Source organism: Cnephaeus nilssonii (genome assembly GCF_951640355.1).
Source record: "Cnephaeus nilssonii genome assembly, chromosome: 22".
NCBI lineage: Eukaryota > Metazoa > Chordata > Mammalia > Chiroptera > Vespertilionidae > Cnephaeus > Cnephaeus nilssonii.
The window spans coordinates 7375229-7390101 of NC_137093.1; the positions used below are offsets into that span (position 1 = coordinate 7375229).

General features: G+C 37.1%; 1 protein-coding gene across 2 annotated transcripts in view; it reads left to right on the forward strand.

Moving 5' to 3' along the window:
• The first annotated feature begins 318 nt into the window (after window positions 1–318).
• MED13L (mediator complex subunit 13L) overlaps window positions 319–14873 on the forward strand; it is a 275922-nt gene continuing 261367 nt past the window's right edge. For both annotated transcript variants that reach the window (XM_079762667.1, XM_079762668.1), the window contains exon 1: window positions 319–530. In XM_079762667.1, the coding sequence (XP_079618793.1) occupies window positions 459–530 (72 nt within the window). In that variant the 5' untranslated portion in view covers window positions 319–458. The remainder of the gene's footprint in view (window positions 531–14873) is intronic.

A 14873-nucleotide genomic window follows, 5' to 3' on the forward strand; every position in this document is an offset into this window, starting at 1 on the left:
GGGCCGAGGGGGAGTCGGTGGCTGGAGATAAACAAGGCGGCGGCGGCGGCGGCGGCGGCGGCGGCGGCTGAGGAACAGGGAAGGCGGAGGCGGCGGCCGGCCCGCAGCGCCAGCCCGAGAGTCAGCGGCGGCCCTGAGAGGCGGGGAGGGCGCCGGGCCGCGCGGACAGCGCCCCCCGCCGCCGCCGGAGTCGCGGGAGCCGCCGCCGCCGCCGCCGCCCGAGCAGGAAGGAGCCGCGCGGCCGCCGCGGACCCCCCCGCCGGCCCGGGCCCGCCGCCCCCGGCGCGGCGTCGCCGCGGCGCCTCCCGCCCGCCCGCCGGCCCTCGCGCCCTTCCCCGGCGGCGGCGGCGGCCCGGCCGCCCCGCGCTCCCCGGCGAGGCGCCGCCACCCGGCCCGGCCTCGCCTCGGACGCCTCGCTCCGACATGCCCCGCTCTGGCGGCCGGGCTCGCGGAGGATCATGACTGCGGCAGCGAACTGGGTGGCGAACGGGGCGAGCCTGGAGGATTGTCACTCCAACCTCTTCTCGCTGGTGAGTAGCGGGGCTGCGGGGAGGGGGGCCGTGTCGGGGGGAGGGGGTCCCCGACCTCCGCCGCCGACCAACTTTCTCCTCCCGCCGCCGGGACTTCGCCCCTCCCTCGCCTCTCCCCGCCGTCCGCCTCTCGCCGATTCTCCCCCTTTTGGATCGTCTCTCCCTCGCCTTGGATCCCATCCAGTGTTTATTTGGCTCTTTAAAAATCATTTGTGAGCGCGGCGCTCGGCGTGGAATTTGCATGTGGAAGTCTCAAAGCTGCCGATTCTGGGTCGCACTTCGAACGCCCACCCTCCGCTGCAATCACACCCCCCACCCCCTCCCCTCACCCCCGTCTCGCCCCCAAATGTGAAAAGCTTTGCCCTGTGCTGCCCGCGTCTGCGATAAGCAGCCTTCTCTCTCCGCCCCCCCCCCCCCGCCCCCCCAACCCCGGTCGGATCCGCTGCCTGGCCGCCCGCCTTTTGAATTTTTAAACAAATTCCACAATGACACCTGCAATTTCGCCCGAAAACAGTTGATTGAATGCGATTGTGTCAGTAAAGGACTCTTGCACCCGAAGCTCCCTCGATTGTAAACATCGACAGCCGCCTGCCTCTCAGGGCTTACTACGCTGGAGAGCCGTAAAGCCATTACCCGGAGCCGACGGAAGGTGGAGAAAGCTTTTTTCTTCTTTCTCTCCTCCTGTGTCTTTTAAAAACTGTTTTCTCTATCCTAACAAGGAATCCACACACACACAAAAAAGCAACAAGCTGGGCGGTTTGATAACATCGCTTTTATCTGCCTTCGCCTCTCTCGCGCTCGCTCTCCGATAATTGACAACTTTTCCTTCGGATTTGAATCGCCGGCCTTAATCTTGAAGCAGTTAGGGTGTCAATTGTTCTCCTGGAAGCCTTGGCACCCGACGACGGCATCTAGGTTCACGGAAATTAAAAATGTATGGGGCTCCAGCAACTCTTCCCTGGCGGTGGCAGTGACATTTGGTGGTAAATGCCATCTTTGCTTTTTATTGGGTCGTATTACCTAGCTCTGAAAACATTCGCGTTGTTAAACCTGGCGTTTAGGCTAATAATTGCAGTGCGTGGTCTTTAAACATGTGCTTTGTGCATGAGTTGCTGTATGTATAGTTATGTGCCCAAGACACTACGAATTTGTTTAAATATTGAGCAAAGATTTGTAAACAGATGTAAGGCAATTACGTTTCAAGCGTAGAATATAATTGGAAAATTGGCTGAAACGGTTTGTTTAATTTAGCCTTAAAAAAACAACTTATTTTAAGTTGTGTGCCCTTTTTGGGGGGACTGCCTTTTGGACAGCATGCATTTTGGAAATTGTTTTTTGTAACCTCTGCCGTAGATAAAAACATTGTTTCTTCTTAATCGTTGTTTGCACTGGATAAATAATTTAGTGTTCAAATTGTAATTAGCTACATTTAATTATGGGTAGCATAGATGCTGTTTTTCTTTAAGACTAGTGGAGAAATACAAATTATTGCCAACTTTTCAAATGTGTTTTATTAAATATGTTTCATTATGCAGATAAAAAATCAAAACATGCGATTTTTATCTACAAAGACTGAGTGACACAGTATCCTTGCTTTCATTATAGTGAGATCAGGTCAGTTTCCCCCCCCAACATTTTTATTAAGACATTTAATCTTAAAATTCAGTTATAAGTTGTGATTTTTTCTCTCAATGCTGTGATGGTTTTCCCTTAATCTTTTGATATATGGGAATAAAACGCATTTTGCTTCCTTTTTTCTTCCTCTCAGTCTATCATTTAGTATCAGTCAGGTTCTGGGACTTTCATAGATTAGCAAATGTATTGATTAAGTGGTATTTAAAATGGTTTTTGTTTGGCGTCTGGTGACCACATTGACACTTTAACAGGTAATTAAAATAACCAAGTAGACCAATATTAGTGAAGAGAGATCCTCCAAATTACCATATATCATGCTGACTGGTAATGGCTTGTGTATATGTGATTGATTTATATACAGTAGGTTTTGTAGATGAATGCAAGTATATTACATGTGTAGCCATTCTTTAGAATATGTCATTTTTTATCTCCTTTTTTTTCAACCTTAAGTGAGGATTATAATGTTATGAGATATGATGCTTGAGATTCTTTTGGAGAAACAGTTTTGTGGGAGAAGGATTCTTTGCTTTAAGAGCTTTGGGTATTCCTCTCCTGAACCTCTTTAAACCAGGAATTGATTTTTTTTTTTTAAACAGAATTACTCTTTAGGTAGCAACTTGGAAATGCAGAACTGCAGGGCTGCATGGGGTGAATTTTTTGAAAAGACTAAAATATCTACATTTTCCTGTATGTGGAATGAATAAGATGCTAATTTAAAAATACTAGTCTGTTAGAAAGCTGCTGATAAATATAAATTTTTCTCATTCTAAATTGAGAATTTTTCTTGAAAATTACATACAGCAGCAACCTGGAATATAAAAAATATGTTGCCTAAAGTACATTGTATAGAATAGTTAATTCTAAAAGGATAAAATCATCACCTGGTCAAAATAAAGCATGCATTGTAAGAACTCTATGTACTTACTAATAGCATATATTTTTCTTTTTGGCCTGCAGCTTTTTGAACAAAGTATTGTTTATAGAGAATTTAACTAGACATTCATATTTATGTGAATTGAAATATAAACTAGAGATTAAAGGTCTGTACCATACTAATCACCCATCCACTTTCTATTACCTTGAGTTGTTCATTATGGTTTAGCAAACAATGATTTTGCAATCAGGTGCCTTAAGATTTTTGTTAGTCCTTTACTTATTTTGCTTTCGGATTTTTCTACTACATCAGTTTCTGTGGTGTCAGATTTCCTAAGTTCTCTGTCAACCCCTGCCCCCTTTTCCTAATGTGAAAATGCCATTGTGTATACATGATATGGGTCATTGTGTGTGTTTCTTATTCTTACTGTTGTGAGATTTGTAGCTACTGCATTAAATACATGCATGACTGTGCCTTTGTGACTCAAAACTGTTTTCTCATGCTGTCCATCACATTTCTGGGAGACTCTTGTTATATAGTCACTCAGTTATAATTCAGTTAAGTGTGTTAAATCTGTCTTTTTGGAAAGTGTAGCAACAGTGCACCCTATGATATGTCAAGCCACCCTTGTGGGAAGACACATAATTTCCAGATAAAAGTATATCTTTAGTTTTGTTTCTTTAGTTATGTTTCTCTATTGGGATGATATGGAGAAAAACAATTTTGTGTCCTTTAACTAGATTTAAGTATATACTCTGACATGAGGCAGTCTAATTCTTAGGTATGTGTATTCCACATTCATATTATTTTATTTGCTTAGAATCTCCCTGACTATGGGGTAATTGGGTAATATCAAATTCTTCCTCCTTGAAGTGAAACACACATAAACACATTAGTAATTAATTCCTATCAAGGATCATTAATTCTATATTTTAAGTTGTTGGTGACCTGGTTACTGTTTTCAAAACTTAAGAGATTTATTTTTTTGCAGAAAGAGAAAATAGTTGTAAACTTTGAGATCTATTCTTTTGAGTTAGAACCAAATGGGGAGGACTGTCAATTGAAAATGAGGAAAAGGGAATGATTTCTCTAATCTTCTCAAGTGCTAAAATACATACACAAGGTATTTTTTTATCCCAATTTCCAATTTTAGTATTTACATTTAAAGCATCTTTTCTCCCCCCCATGATGGTTCATTTTTTTAAATGAAAATGCTTATAACTTGCTAATGTGTGTTTTCTGTTTAGCCTTTTGTTGTTAGTAGCACATGGTGTTACAGTATTTATATATTTTTAATAGCAATAATTGTCACACAGTAATAATAGTTGCCATATAACCTCCAATTGCTAGTAAATATTTTTAAGTACATAATAGACAGCAATTTAAGGCATAGTGTAGCAGTTTACTGGGCCATTTTAAAGAGCCATTTGTACGTGTGATGGGTTCATAATTTTAAAGAGAAAATAATGTACCCAAGATTTCTATGCTATACAATATGTTGCTGTGTTATTGCTTGAAGTGCTCATTGAGAGGAAGTTAGGTTGGATCTGTTCTTTGTGAGAATAAAGGTGGGGAGGGGTGCCTTTAGGACAATAAGTGTTTATTGAGTTTTTGCCAGGTGCTTAGATAACTTAGCATTTTCTTGGGAATGTTTTGGTCATATTTTTCATGATTGTATTAGGTATTTATTAGGAAAAAATGTCTCTTCAGACATTCCTTTGAGTAACATTAAGGTATAGTGTGGATTATATTAATTACTTATGGAAAAATTGATTAACCTTTTTTGTTCACTGGCTAATTTAGCCTCCTTAATTGTGAGTTAATTGTATTCATCAAACATTTTCAGAGATCTCCTCTATTCTTGAGATTAGTAAAAAGATACACTGTCACTATTTTTGTACTATATGCTATAAATTATGATAACCATTTGCAGAAGATAAGTACATTCTATAGTTCTATTTGTCAAGTTATTTAAAATTAAGATGAAACTCAATGTAAATAGTAATAAGATTATTGATTTGGATTTTTGTTTCTGGAACAGTCAATTCAACTGTCTCTTCAAGTTTGATTCAGAGATAGACTGGATATTTTTTTCAAATGATTTGAGTTATTTTTGATAGAAGAAAATAACAATGTTCTCCTTCTTTAAACAAGTAGTAGAAAGTGTGCTTTTTTCTTCCTGAAAGTGGGTGATATATCTTTTTTCACAGATGCTAGCCAGTGAGGGAGATTAGACAAAGTTTATGAGAAATAGTAATATAGTTGAATATTAGGTTTTATTATTACTGAACTGTGCATTGCAACCATTTGTTAGAAGTGGAGAACAATGATTTCTGCGACATTGCTATTAGTGTCATTTATTTAAAATGCACTTTGTGCCAATCTGCTTTCCAAACTATGTTTTGTGTAGTGTTAGCTATCAGAATTTCAATCTTGTCATTTTATAAACTTCACTATTTCGAGAAATTACATTTAATGCATTGCAAAGTGAGGTAACTGGGTAGTCTCAAAATGTGCTGTGGGGAATAGTTTAAAAAAGAATTCACACACATGCACGTTTGCTTCATAGGACTTGCTTAGAGTTTTGGAATTAAAGAATCAATATTTGTAATGTGTTCTTGGAATTTAGGGCTTTTTTTTTTTTTTTTTTACTTTCTTGTATCATTTAACTTCTTTCTAATCCTGTTCAGATATTTCCTTTTATAGTGTGTCCTTTCATTGTTTATTCAAAAGATTTGAAGGTGTCAGCTTTGTTCTGTTGAGGGAATTCACTTCATAACCTAGGGGGGATGATTTTCCATTAATCTTGGTAAATATTAACATAAATGAGGAATTGTAAATTCAACTCATTTGCATGAATGAAATATGTATGCTTGCCCAATTTTTGTTTAGTATAAAGTCACTATGTACATCAGCATAGTTTTCTATATTTGCATTAGTTGATATAAACATAGCTTTAACGTCTGTAAAAATGTTGTGATTCGTGTTTATTTCAGAGACAATTCTCCACTATATTATTTTGTTATTTGATTTTTAAAATCATCTGTTGTATGGAGTAGATTCTATCCTCATAAATTGGCTATAGTAGTCTTCTCTTATAGGAACTACTGGTTTACTCGCATTTATATTAGCATGTTTTAGTTATTTTTTGTTGGAGTAAAGTTATTTTCCTTCTTTAAGCTAATTATATAACTTTTAGAGTACATTTAGGTTTCAGTCTGAAAAAAGGAGAAAGATGACTTTTTTTCCTTTTCTTTCTGGATGAGATTTAGGAGAATCAGTTGTGTTCAGAGGAAAATGTTTTGCCATTGGCATTTCCACACTCTGGTTTATTATGTGTATTCATGAATGTTTATTTTCTCATTCTAGGTGAATTGTGTTAGAACCTTATTAAAACTGTATTTCTACTACTGTGAAACAGCACAGAGCCCTGGTTGACAGCTCTCTACATTTTGTACTTTTTCTAGTACAGAGAAATTCCATTACTGTTAACGGAACCTCCTGAGTTGATTATATTGAAATTTCATTTGTGTCTTTATTTTGCATAGTTTAACTTTGCAATGTCCACTTAAAAATGAAAAGGGGAAGATAAAGAAAATTAGGTATATTTGCAGGTAAATAACTTTTTCTCAGTCTTTTCTAGACCTTTTTACTGTAATAAGTCTTAATTTGTATTAAATTATTGCATTAATTGGTTACATTTAAGACTTTTTTTTTTTGACACTTTTCCATTAATTTTCACATCCACTGGTTGCCTCCTGCACACTCCTCGACCAGGGCCAGGCCTGGGAGGAGCCTGTAACTGAGGTACATGCCCTTGAACAGTACATGTTCTATCCACTGAGCCAAACTGGCCAGGGCCATTTAAGACACTTGATATTAAAATTAAATTTGAGGTAATGATTTGTTTAAAATAAAATATAATTGTGAAAAGGAATTTTATAATATTGATTGAAAATTTCAAAGACATCATCTAAAAGGGTGTGACTTTTTTTTTTTTAAACCCAAAGAACATTGATAAATTCCCGAGGAAGTATTTTTTACATAAGACACATGAAGCTTCCTCACATAGTTTCACATTATTTCATTTCATTAAATAGCAAAGATGATTAAATCCATCTGGGCTTAATTTGAGAGCTAATAAGTAAGGTATTTAAAAGAGTATAATTGGTGTGTAAAAACATTTTGTGTTGGCAAGTCTCATGATTGAATTTTAATGTCCTAGAGAGAGATAAGGGAAACATACATTATCTAACTCAGGAACCACCTCATAGTTTTTGTTTTTTAACATGTGTATATGCCTGGCACAATCCTGCTCATCTTTTAAGTAGGTCAAATATCACCTCCTCCGTGAAGCTTTCCCTGACTCCCACAGGTAGAACTAGTCACTCTTGCTCCTTATGTGTATCTCCTTCTATATGCCTCTGATAAGTAGATGAGCTTCTGTAGGGCAGTGACCCTGTCTAAATCATCTTTGCATTCTCCTCATAGTTAGGTGCTCATTAACTGTTCGTTAAATTAATTATTTGCTGGACAACTATTTTTGTTTTCTTCATCTTACTCCCTAAGGGAGTTTTCATTGCCCATTTAGGTCCTGATCATAATTATTCTTCTTTGAACTTATTTAGATGTTTAGCTCTGTGTTCTGAATATATATTATCTAGGATTTATGTACTGTGGCTTGGTAATATTTTAGATGAGTTCTAGGAAATCTTTATTAAAGAGAATCCAGCTGATCAAGAGATGAGGTATGCTTATCATACCTCAAAGGAATAGGAATTCAGTTAGTATTTAGATTTTCTATATGTTGGGCAACCTATAGATATTGGAGCCTGTTGGAAATTTTGTTTGGGTTTTGATCCAGAATTCCCTCAAGAGGGAGGGCTTTTGCTCAACCTTCAGTTACAAGATTATTTTCCATGAGCCCAGTAATATGGGCAATGAACTGGTAATAAGGAAAATTGAATTATTTTATGAGTGACTTATTCAGATCAGGTTGGTCGCATAATGTTTTTATTTTTATTTTTTGCCTCAGTTTCTGCTTCTGTAAACTTGACAGAAATATGGAAGGCAGGAAGTGTGAAAAATCACTTTGAGTACCTTTTAAGGAAAGCACTTTGTAAGACTTGATAATGTTCTTTAATAGGAAGAAACTTCTAGCAAATTACATCTAAAGCTTAGAGTAGCCTTAGGCAGTTTACCAGGAAGTTGGAGTGGCAAAATTACTTGTGTTAAATATAGCAGTTAAGTTGTATTTATTCTTTTTTGGGGGTAAGCAGAAGATTAAATTGTTCTTGTGTCTGTCCTCATAAATAAGCAGTGATTGAGAAGAAAAACTTGAAATTCATCTTTAGATGTTACAACTTTTCATTTGTATATGATTCATAGTTGCGTGGTGTCTTTAATACGCTGAGTGATTTTGCTCTACCAATTCTGAGCTATGACTGGCTGACATTGGAAACTGAACTGTGACTCTTATTTGGTAGTTTAAGCTATTAATTCCTTGGCAGCTCTGGAGTGCTCTTTGAACTTTAAATAGCTGTTTTATTAACATTTTGAGATTTGTCTCAGTGAATGTCAGAAATAGTACTTAATAAATATTTTTCTTCTTAAAGACTAAGTCACTTTTTAGTCTGACATACATGTAACAACCCTTACTATGTTGTTGTTTTTACATATGATAAAACAACCACAAAAACAAAGCCAAAAATTATAGATTATTTATAAAATGTAATATATATGTGTGTGTATTAAACCCTTACTACGTTTTGAACAAAGTATGTATCCTCAACTACTGGCTAATTTCTATTTTTCATTTAGTAATGTTGCAACATCTAAAAATATTGTTTAGACCTTATTGAAGGAAGAAAAGGGCCCCCCTCCAAACAACCCCACAAATCTGTAGTTTTTGTATTAGTCCTGTTGAATAGGAATAGTATCCTAAGTTTTTATCTAGAGATGTAGAATTTTACATGGAGGTGGTTTTTAGCATTATAAAATATTAGAACAAGTTAGTTTGTAAGTTGGTTTTCACATAAAAACCTACTCTTCTATTGCTACAAATGATGGTTAGCCTATTTACAGCGTACGGTACTTAAATGCTTGTGTTAGAGAACTCAGATGCTATTTATGGCAGCATTTTTGATGGGATCAAACTTACATTTATTTTTCCTGTTTAGAATGTTAGGGGAGTACCTTTCCTCTGACTGTGCAGTGCTGGCAGTCACAGCAGGCACTCCTAAAACCTTTTTTGGCTCCAGGCATTGGGAGTGAGGGCTGCCCAGGCTCAGCCCTCTTCTAGGCCTGGGAGAGGATTGCTATTTGAAGGAGAGGCTTGAAGAGTGTTGAGAGGCAAGGATGGCCCCCTGTGTGAAGTGCAGCAGTTTTGGAGTAAGGATTGAGGCAGGTTTTACCTTTCCTGCAGGAATCTTTCGCTTCCTCTTTGCTGATTGATATTTTATTAAAATGTTGAGAATAGTGGCAGGTCCTATGATGTCATCAGGAAAAGATTTTGTATTTCTTTGCCCTTTAGCGCTTTCCTTATCTTTTCTTCTTTACTTACACTATAGATAAGCTTTCTACCTCCAATTTTGTGTGGTAAATGAGGACTTCTGAGCACCAGTGAAATAAAAAAGGAAATGGTGGTGGGGCTTGAGATTGGATGGGGTAATGAATAAACTATTATTTAGAAATGTTAATTTTTTTATGTTATGTTTGAGAAACGTGGGCTATATAATTCATTTTCGAATAATATACATACATCAGAAATGGTTAAAATGGGCTTAGGCTTACAAAGGGGCTAGGGGTCTTATGTGGAAAAAAGACCTATTTAACTTCTAAGATGCTCTGTTGTAAGTGCAGAGGGAGAAAAGGTAACATGGACAGATAGTATAGCACCTTGTAGCCAGAAAAACTCAGAAGGGGAGTTTTAAATGGGGTCTTGAAGGAATGGATGGATGTGGCTTGCTGGAGAGGACTGGAAAGGGCATTCTTTGGGAGCTCATTTGACAACTCTGAGTCTATCCTTGAGGACATGTGCTGAAGCGGTATGTAGGAGAGCACTTTTAATTTATGGTCTTAGTTTTCTTTTAAAAAACAGTACACAAACTTATTGAAATCTAATTTTTGTTAGGTGGAAAATTTGAAGCAGGGACAGGCCAATTTAGATTGAGAAATGGTGATGTTAAAATCATGAGTTTTCTAAAATAATTCAGTTCTGAACTAAAAAAACCAAACCAGTGCTATATTATCCAAAATGCTAATGACTAAAGTGACAAATATTCCAGAAACTGGACAGACGTGAATCTTAAATGAGCAGATGGGACATGAAACTCAAAGTGGGAGGTAATCCAAGATGATATAGAAACTATTATGAGAAATGAATTGAGGAAAAAGAAGTGTGTTAAATGCTATTACATTTAATAATGTGTTTAAAAAGCCTTTCTAGGATTACTCTCTTACATAGACAAATTAGAATTGTTGAACTGTGTAACCCATCATTTAAAAAAATTTGTGCATTTAAAACAAACTAAATTTTGATCCAGGATTATTTCTCATGAAGTCTAGGCATTTAAGTCATGATTGTATATGTTATATGTGCTTTAAGTAGGCAATATAATTTTGCTTTCTCTGCCAAATAAAGAGAATAATTGTGATTTTCAAAGGCAGTTGTGATAGACATTGAACGGGAGAAGCAACGAATGAAATATGAGGAAGTTTGCTATTTGGACAGCTTGGTACTTAGTTGAAGTCGTTACATTTGACTGTTGAGGGTAAAATCTAGATCATAGTGGATTGTGGAACGAATGAATGATACTTTTCAGTTGAAGAATGTTGACTGTGAAGCAAGCAGGGACATGGGAGTGGGGGGAGTGGAGGGTTAAAGATGGAAAAGTAGATTGAAGAAAAATTTTTAACGGACCAGGACCTCATTTGTGTTTGTGGGCTTAATGGATATCAATGGTGGAGAGACAGACAGAAAGGTGGAAGATATAAGAAAAGTTGTTGCTTAAACAGGTCTGGCTGGAGATGGTATCAAGCACCCAGGTGATGGGGTTACCAGTGAAAAAGAGTAAGATAACCTTTTAGAAATAAAAGATGAGAGGATGTAAGAAATGAATAAGTATGAAGGAAGTGGGGACAATCTCAGTTGTAGCCTGAGTACTTTTTAAATGCAAAGATTAAAGATACTGAGTTTGAGCCAGAATAAACATTTAAAAATATTTTTAATTAAAATTTTCACATTTTACTTGATGTGCTGTTGTACTCAAACATCTTTATTTTCTTTTATTGGTCATTTTAAGTAGGTCACATGTTATACTGGTACACTTTTCAGTTATAAAACTAATTTTGAGCTGGTTATACCAAAAAATGACACAAAACTGCCCAAATGAGAAGTATTTTTCAAAGTAAGCCCCCTTGAAATGGAGCAGATACCAAGGCCATTGTTCATAATATTTTTTGGTCCTTTTCCTTTGGAATTGCTTTTAGTCACCACCCCAGAAATCTCATTTTAAAGGATGCTTCCTTGGTCAGTGTCATGTCATGTCTGTCTTTGTAAATATATTATCTTAGTTCCATTATTTTTTTACTCTAAATTGTTGCCTAAGTCAGCAATTTAGTACCTTCTGATGGGGGTCTTACATATGATGAGTAAAAACCCTGAGAAGAACTCTACTTTTGGATATATTGGCATACATACATTGTGGATGTGTACCAAGAATTCCTGCCTGCTTGTACAGCTGCCTCCCAGGTCCTGGGTGTAGTCAACTATACTTCAAGGTACCTTTTTGTTTTCGTACAGTTTCAATGGAGGTGGATTTAGTGGTCCATTAATTGGTAAGACTAGAGATTGGGACAAATTAAATAGGAGTGGAATTTTTGCTTTCTGGAGATTGAGGCAAATTATAAGGGGGCAGTGACATTATAAGTCTAGCAAACTTAAGATATCCTGATGCTCATTTTTGGTGAGACTGAAGTAATCATTAAGAAAAGCCTTGGGGCCCAGCCGGAATGGCTCCGTGGTTGAGCTTCCACCTTTGAACCATGAGGTCATGGTTTGATTCCCGGTCAGGGCACATGCCTGGATTGTGGGCTCGATCCCCAGTGTGGGCATGCAGGAGGCATCCCATTGATGATTCTTTCTCATCATTGATCTTTCTTTCTCTCTTTCCCTCTCCCTTCCCCTCTGGGGGAGGGGGAGAAGCATTGGGATAAATTAAAAAAAGTATCTTGTTGAGAACTTTTTAAGTTTTTACAGAAAGTTTGGCCTGTGAGACCAAAGTTCTTACCTTTGCCTACTTAATGTTGCTTTTTATTCATTTGAGAAGCCCAGTAAGCCATCTGGTATCTATCCCATTCATGTTCTTTCAGCAATTTCTCCCACAGTTGAAGGTTAGGACAGTGGTTGGCAAACTCATTAGTCAACAGAGCTAAATATCAACAGTACAACGATTGAAATTTCTTTTGAGAGCCAAATTTTTTAAACTTAAACTTCTAACGCCACTTCTTCAAAATAGACTTGCCCAGGCCGTGGTATTTTGTGGAAGAGCCACACTCAAGGGGCCAAAGAGCTGCATGTGGCTCGCGAGCCGCAGTTTGCCGACCACGGGGTTAGGACAATAGCACTCATATATTTAGCGTTTGACTTTATTGTGGTCTGCCTTAATATTCAATGTTAGGGGAGATGCAGAGGATGTTTTACCTACTGAAAGCATGCCTAGGTATTTGTTTAGATTACGAGTTGCAGTGGCAAGTATTATTTCCTATTTTTGAACTCAGGAATATAATGGAATTTTCCTCAGTCACCTTTGTTTCTATATTCTTCAGATTCAGATTACATGGGTGATTTTATAATTTTTTCTTTTAAAAGTACTTCTCATATTTTAAAAAAGGGAGTTGAAATACTATTAAAAGTTTGGTAATATAATTCTATACCTATAGATGTTTTAGGAAAATTTACTTACATGATTATTCTAAACAAATAATAACAGGCCCTTTTTAATTTTATAGATTTATATAACACTTGAGCAGTTTAACATTTAGAATTTATACCAGAACATAAATCTACATGTTAGCTACTGAAGATCATAAATATTTGTCTTCTTAAATACAAGTTCTTAACTGAAGTTTAAGTTATTAAAAACATTTCTCAAAGTATATTGGTTTACATACCAAGTGTAATCATCTATGTGGATTGGCTCAATTGTTGTGATCCCAAGTAGACTAAATTACTTAGTTGTCTATAAATTAGTTGAAAGAGATATCTATGAAAGTGATGTTTTTGTTGCTGTTCGGTAATATCCTGGTGAAATTGAGATTTGAAACTCAGACAGATGGTGCTATTCTTGAGGCTGTCGGCAAGATCCTATAACACTTAATTAAACAGTGGAATGATTCTCATGAGGACTTATAATTTGATATATGTAAGCTAGTAAACTGGTTTCTTTAGTAACATTTACAAATTTGATTTGAAAAAGAAGTATTTACTTGTTCTTAGGAAATTTTTCTAATGATTCTGTTAAGATAAATAGCTTGTTTTGGTAGTTTATATGATAAACTCAAGGAATATTCTAGATGGAAAACCTCACCTACCTAGGCATTTATTTTCCAATGTAACTTTGATTTTGTTGCCAGACTTTCTCATATAATACTGTGATGCACTTTTAAGAACCCAGAGAACTGACTACCATGTCCAGAAAACTGAGAAATTTGGTGATACATGTTAACTAACACTCGTTTTAGAAAAAAACTGATTTAGATTCCTTGTGATCTACCTTACATTTTAGTATTGGAATTGAAAATAGAAATATTTTAAACAGCCCAATCCAGTTTTAATACATTACAGTATGTGGATAGAACTTGGTTTGGCTATTTTGTAAAAGTTTTAATTTGGTGATAATATTGTATGGTTAGGATCAATAAATTTGTCAATTACATAAGTAATTACATAAAAATACACTAATAAGTCATACTACAACATTTTTAGACATCCTGGGAAATTCTCTTTTTTTAAAAAATTACTTACCTTTTATTTAGTGCCTAGTCTTTAGTAAATTGGAGACAAGACTGAAAGGTGATGTTTGATGCTAGATTGGACGACAGGAGCTGGAAGTTTATTCTGTATGTACAGGGGAATGCCTGAAGGGTTTTAAGGAGGATAATGATGTGATCAGATTTATGATTAAGAGAGAAAACTCATATGGGCTCTGTGGAGTGTGGATTGTAATAGCAGAGAAACCAAAGGTGGAGAGAAGGCTCTTGGAGTACTTTAGATGTAAGAAATTATGCAGAGCCAGTAGGAATGGAGAGAAAGAAATGGACTCAAGTAATATTTTGGAGGTTGAATTAACAGGACTTGGTGAGCAATTATATACACTGCGTGGCCAGATTATTATGATCTCTGAATGCATAATAATCTGGCCACTCAGTGTATATATATATCATGCATGGGTGGGGTCCGGCCAGCCTGGCCAGGGGGAGGGGACATGGGCAGTTGGCCGGCCTGCCTGCTGGTCGAACTCATGGTTGAGGGGACAGTTTGCATATTAGCCTTTTATTATATAGGATATACACTGAGTGGCCAGATGATTATGCGTTCAGAGATCATAATAATCTGGCCACTCAGTGTATATCATAGGGGAGGAATCAAATGCCAAACATGTTCTTGGTTTTTATGGCATTTACATTCTTGTGTATGTAAAACAAGGAGAACAGTTGACAACACGTATGAGTTATAGTTAGTAGAAGACTTACATTTTGATCACAGGTGTGTACATATATGAAAGTATTCACTGAGCCTGGGTTCTTTCTGTTAAATTAAGTCCCACAAAACT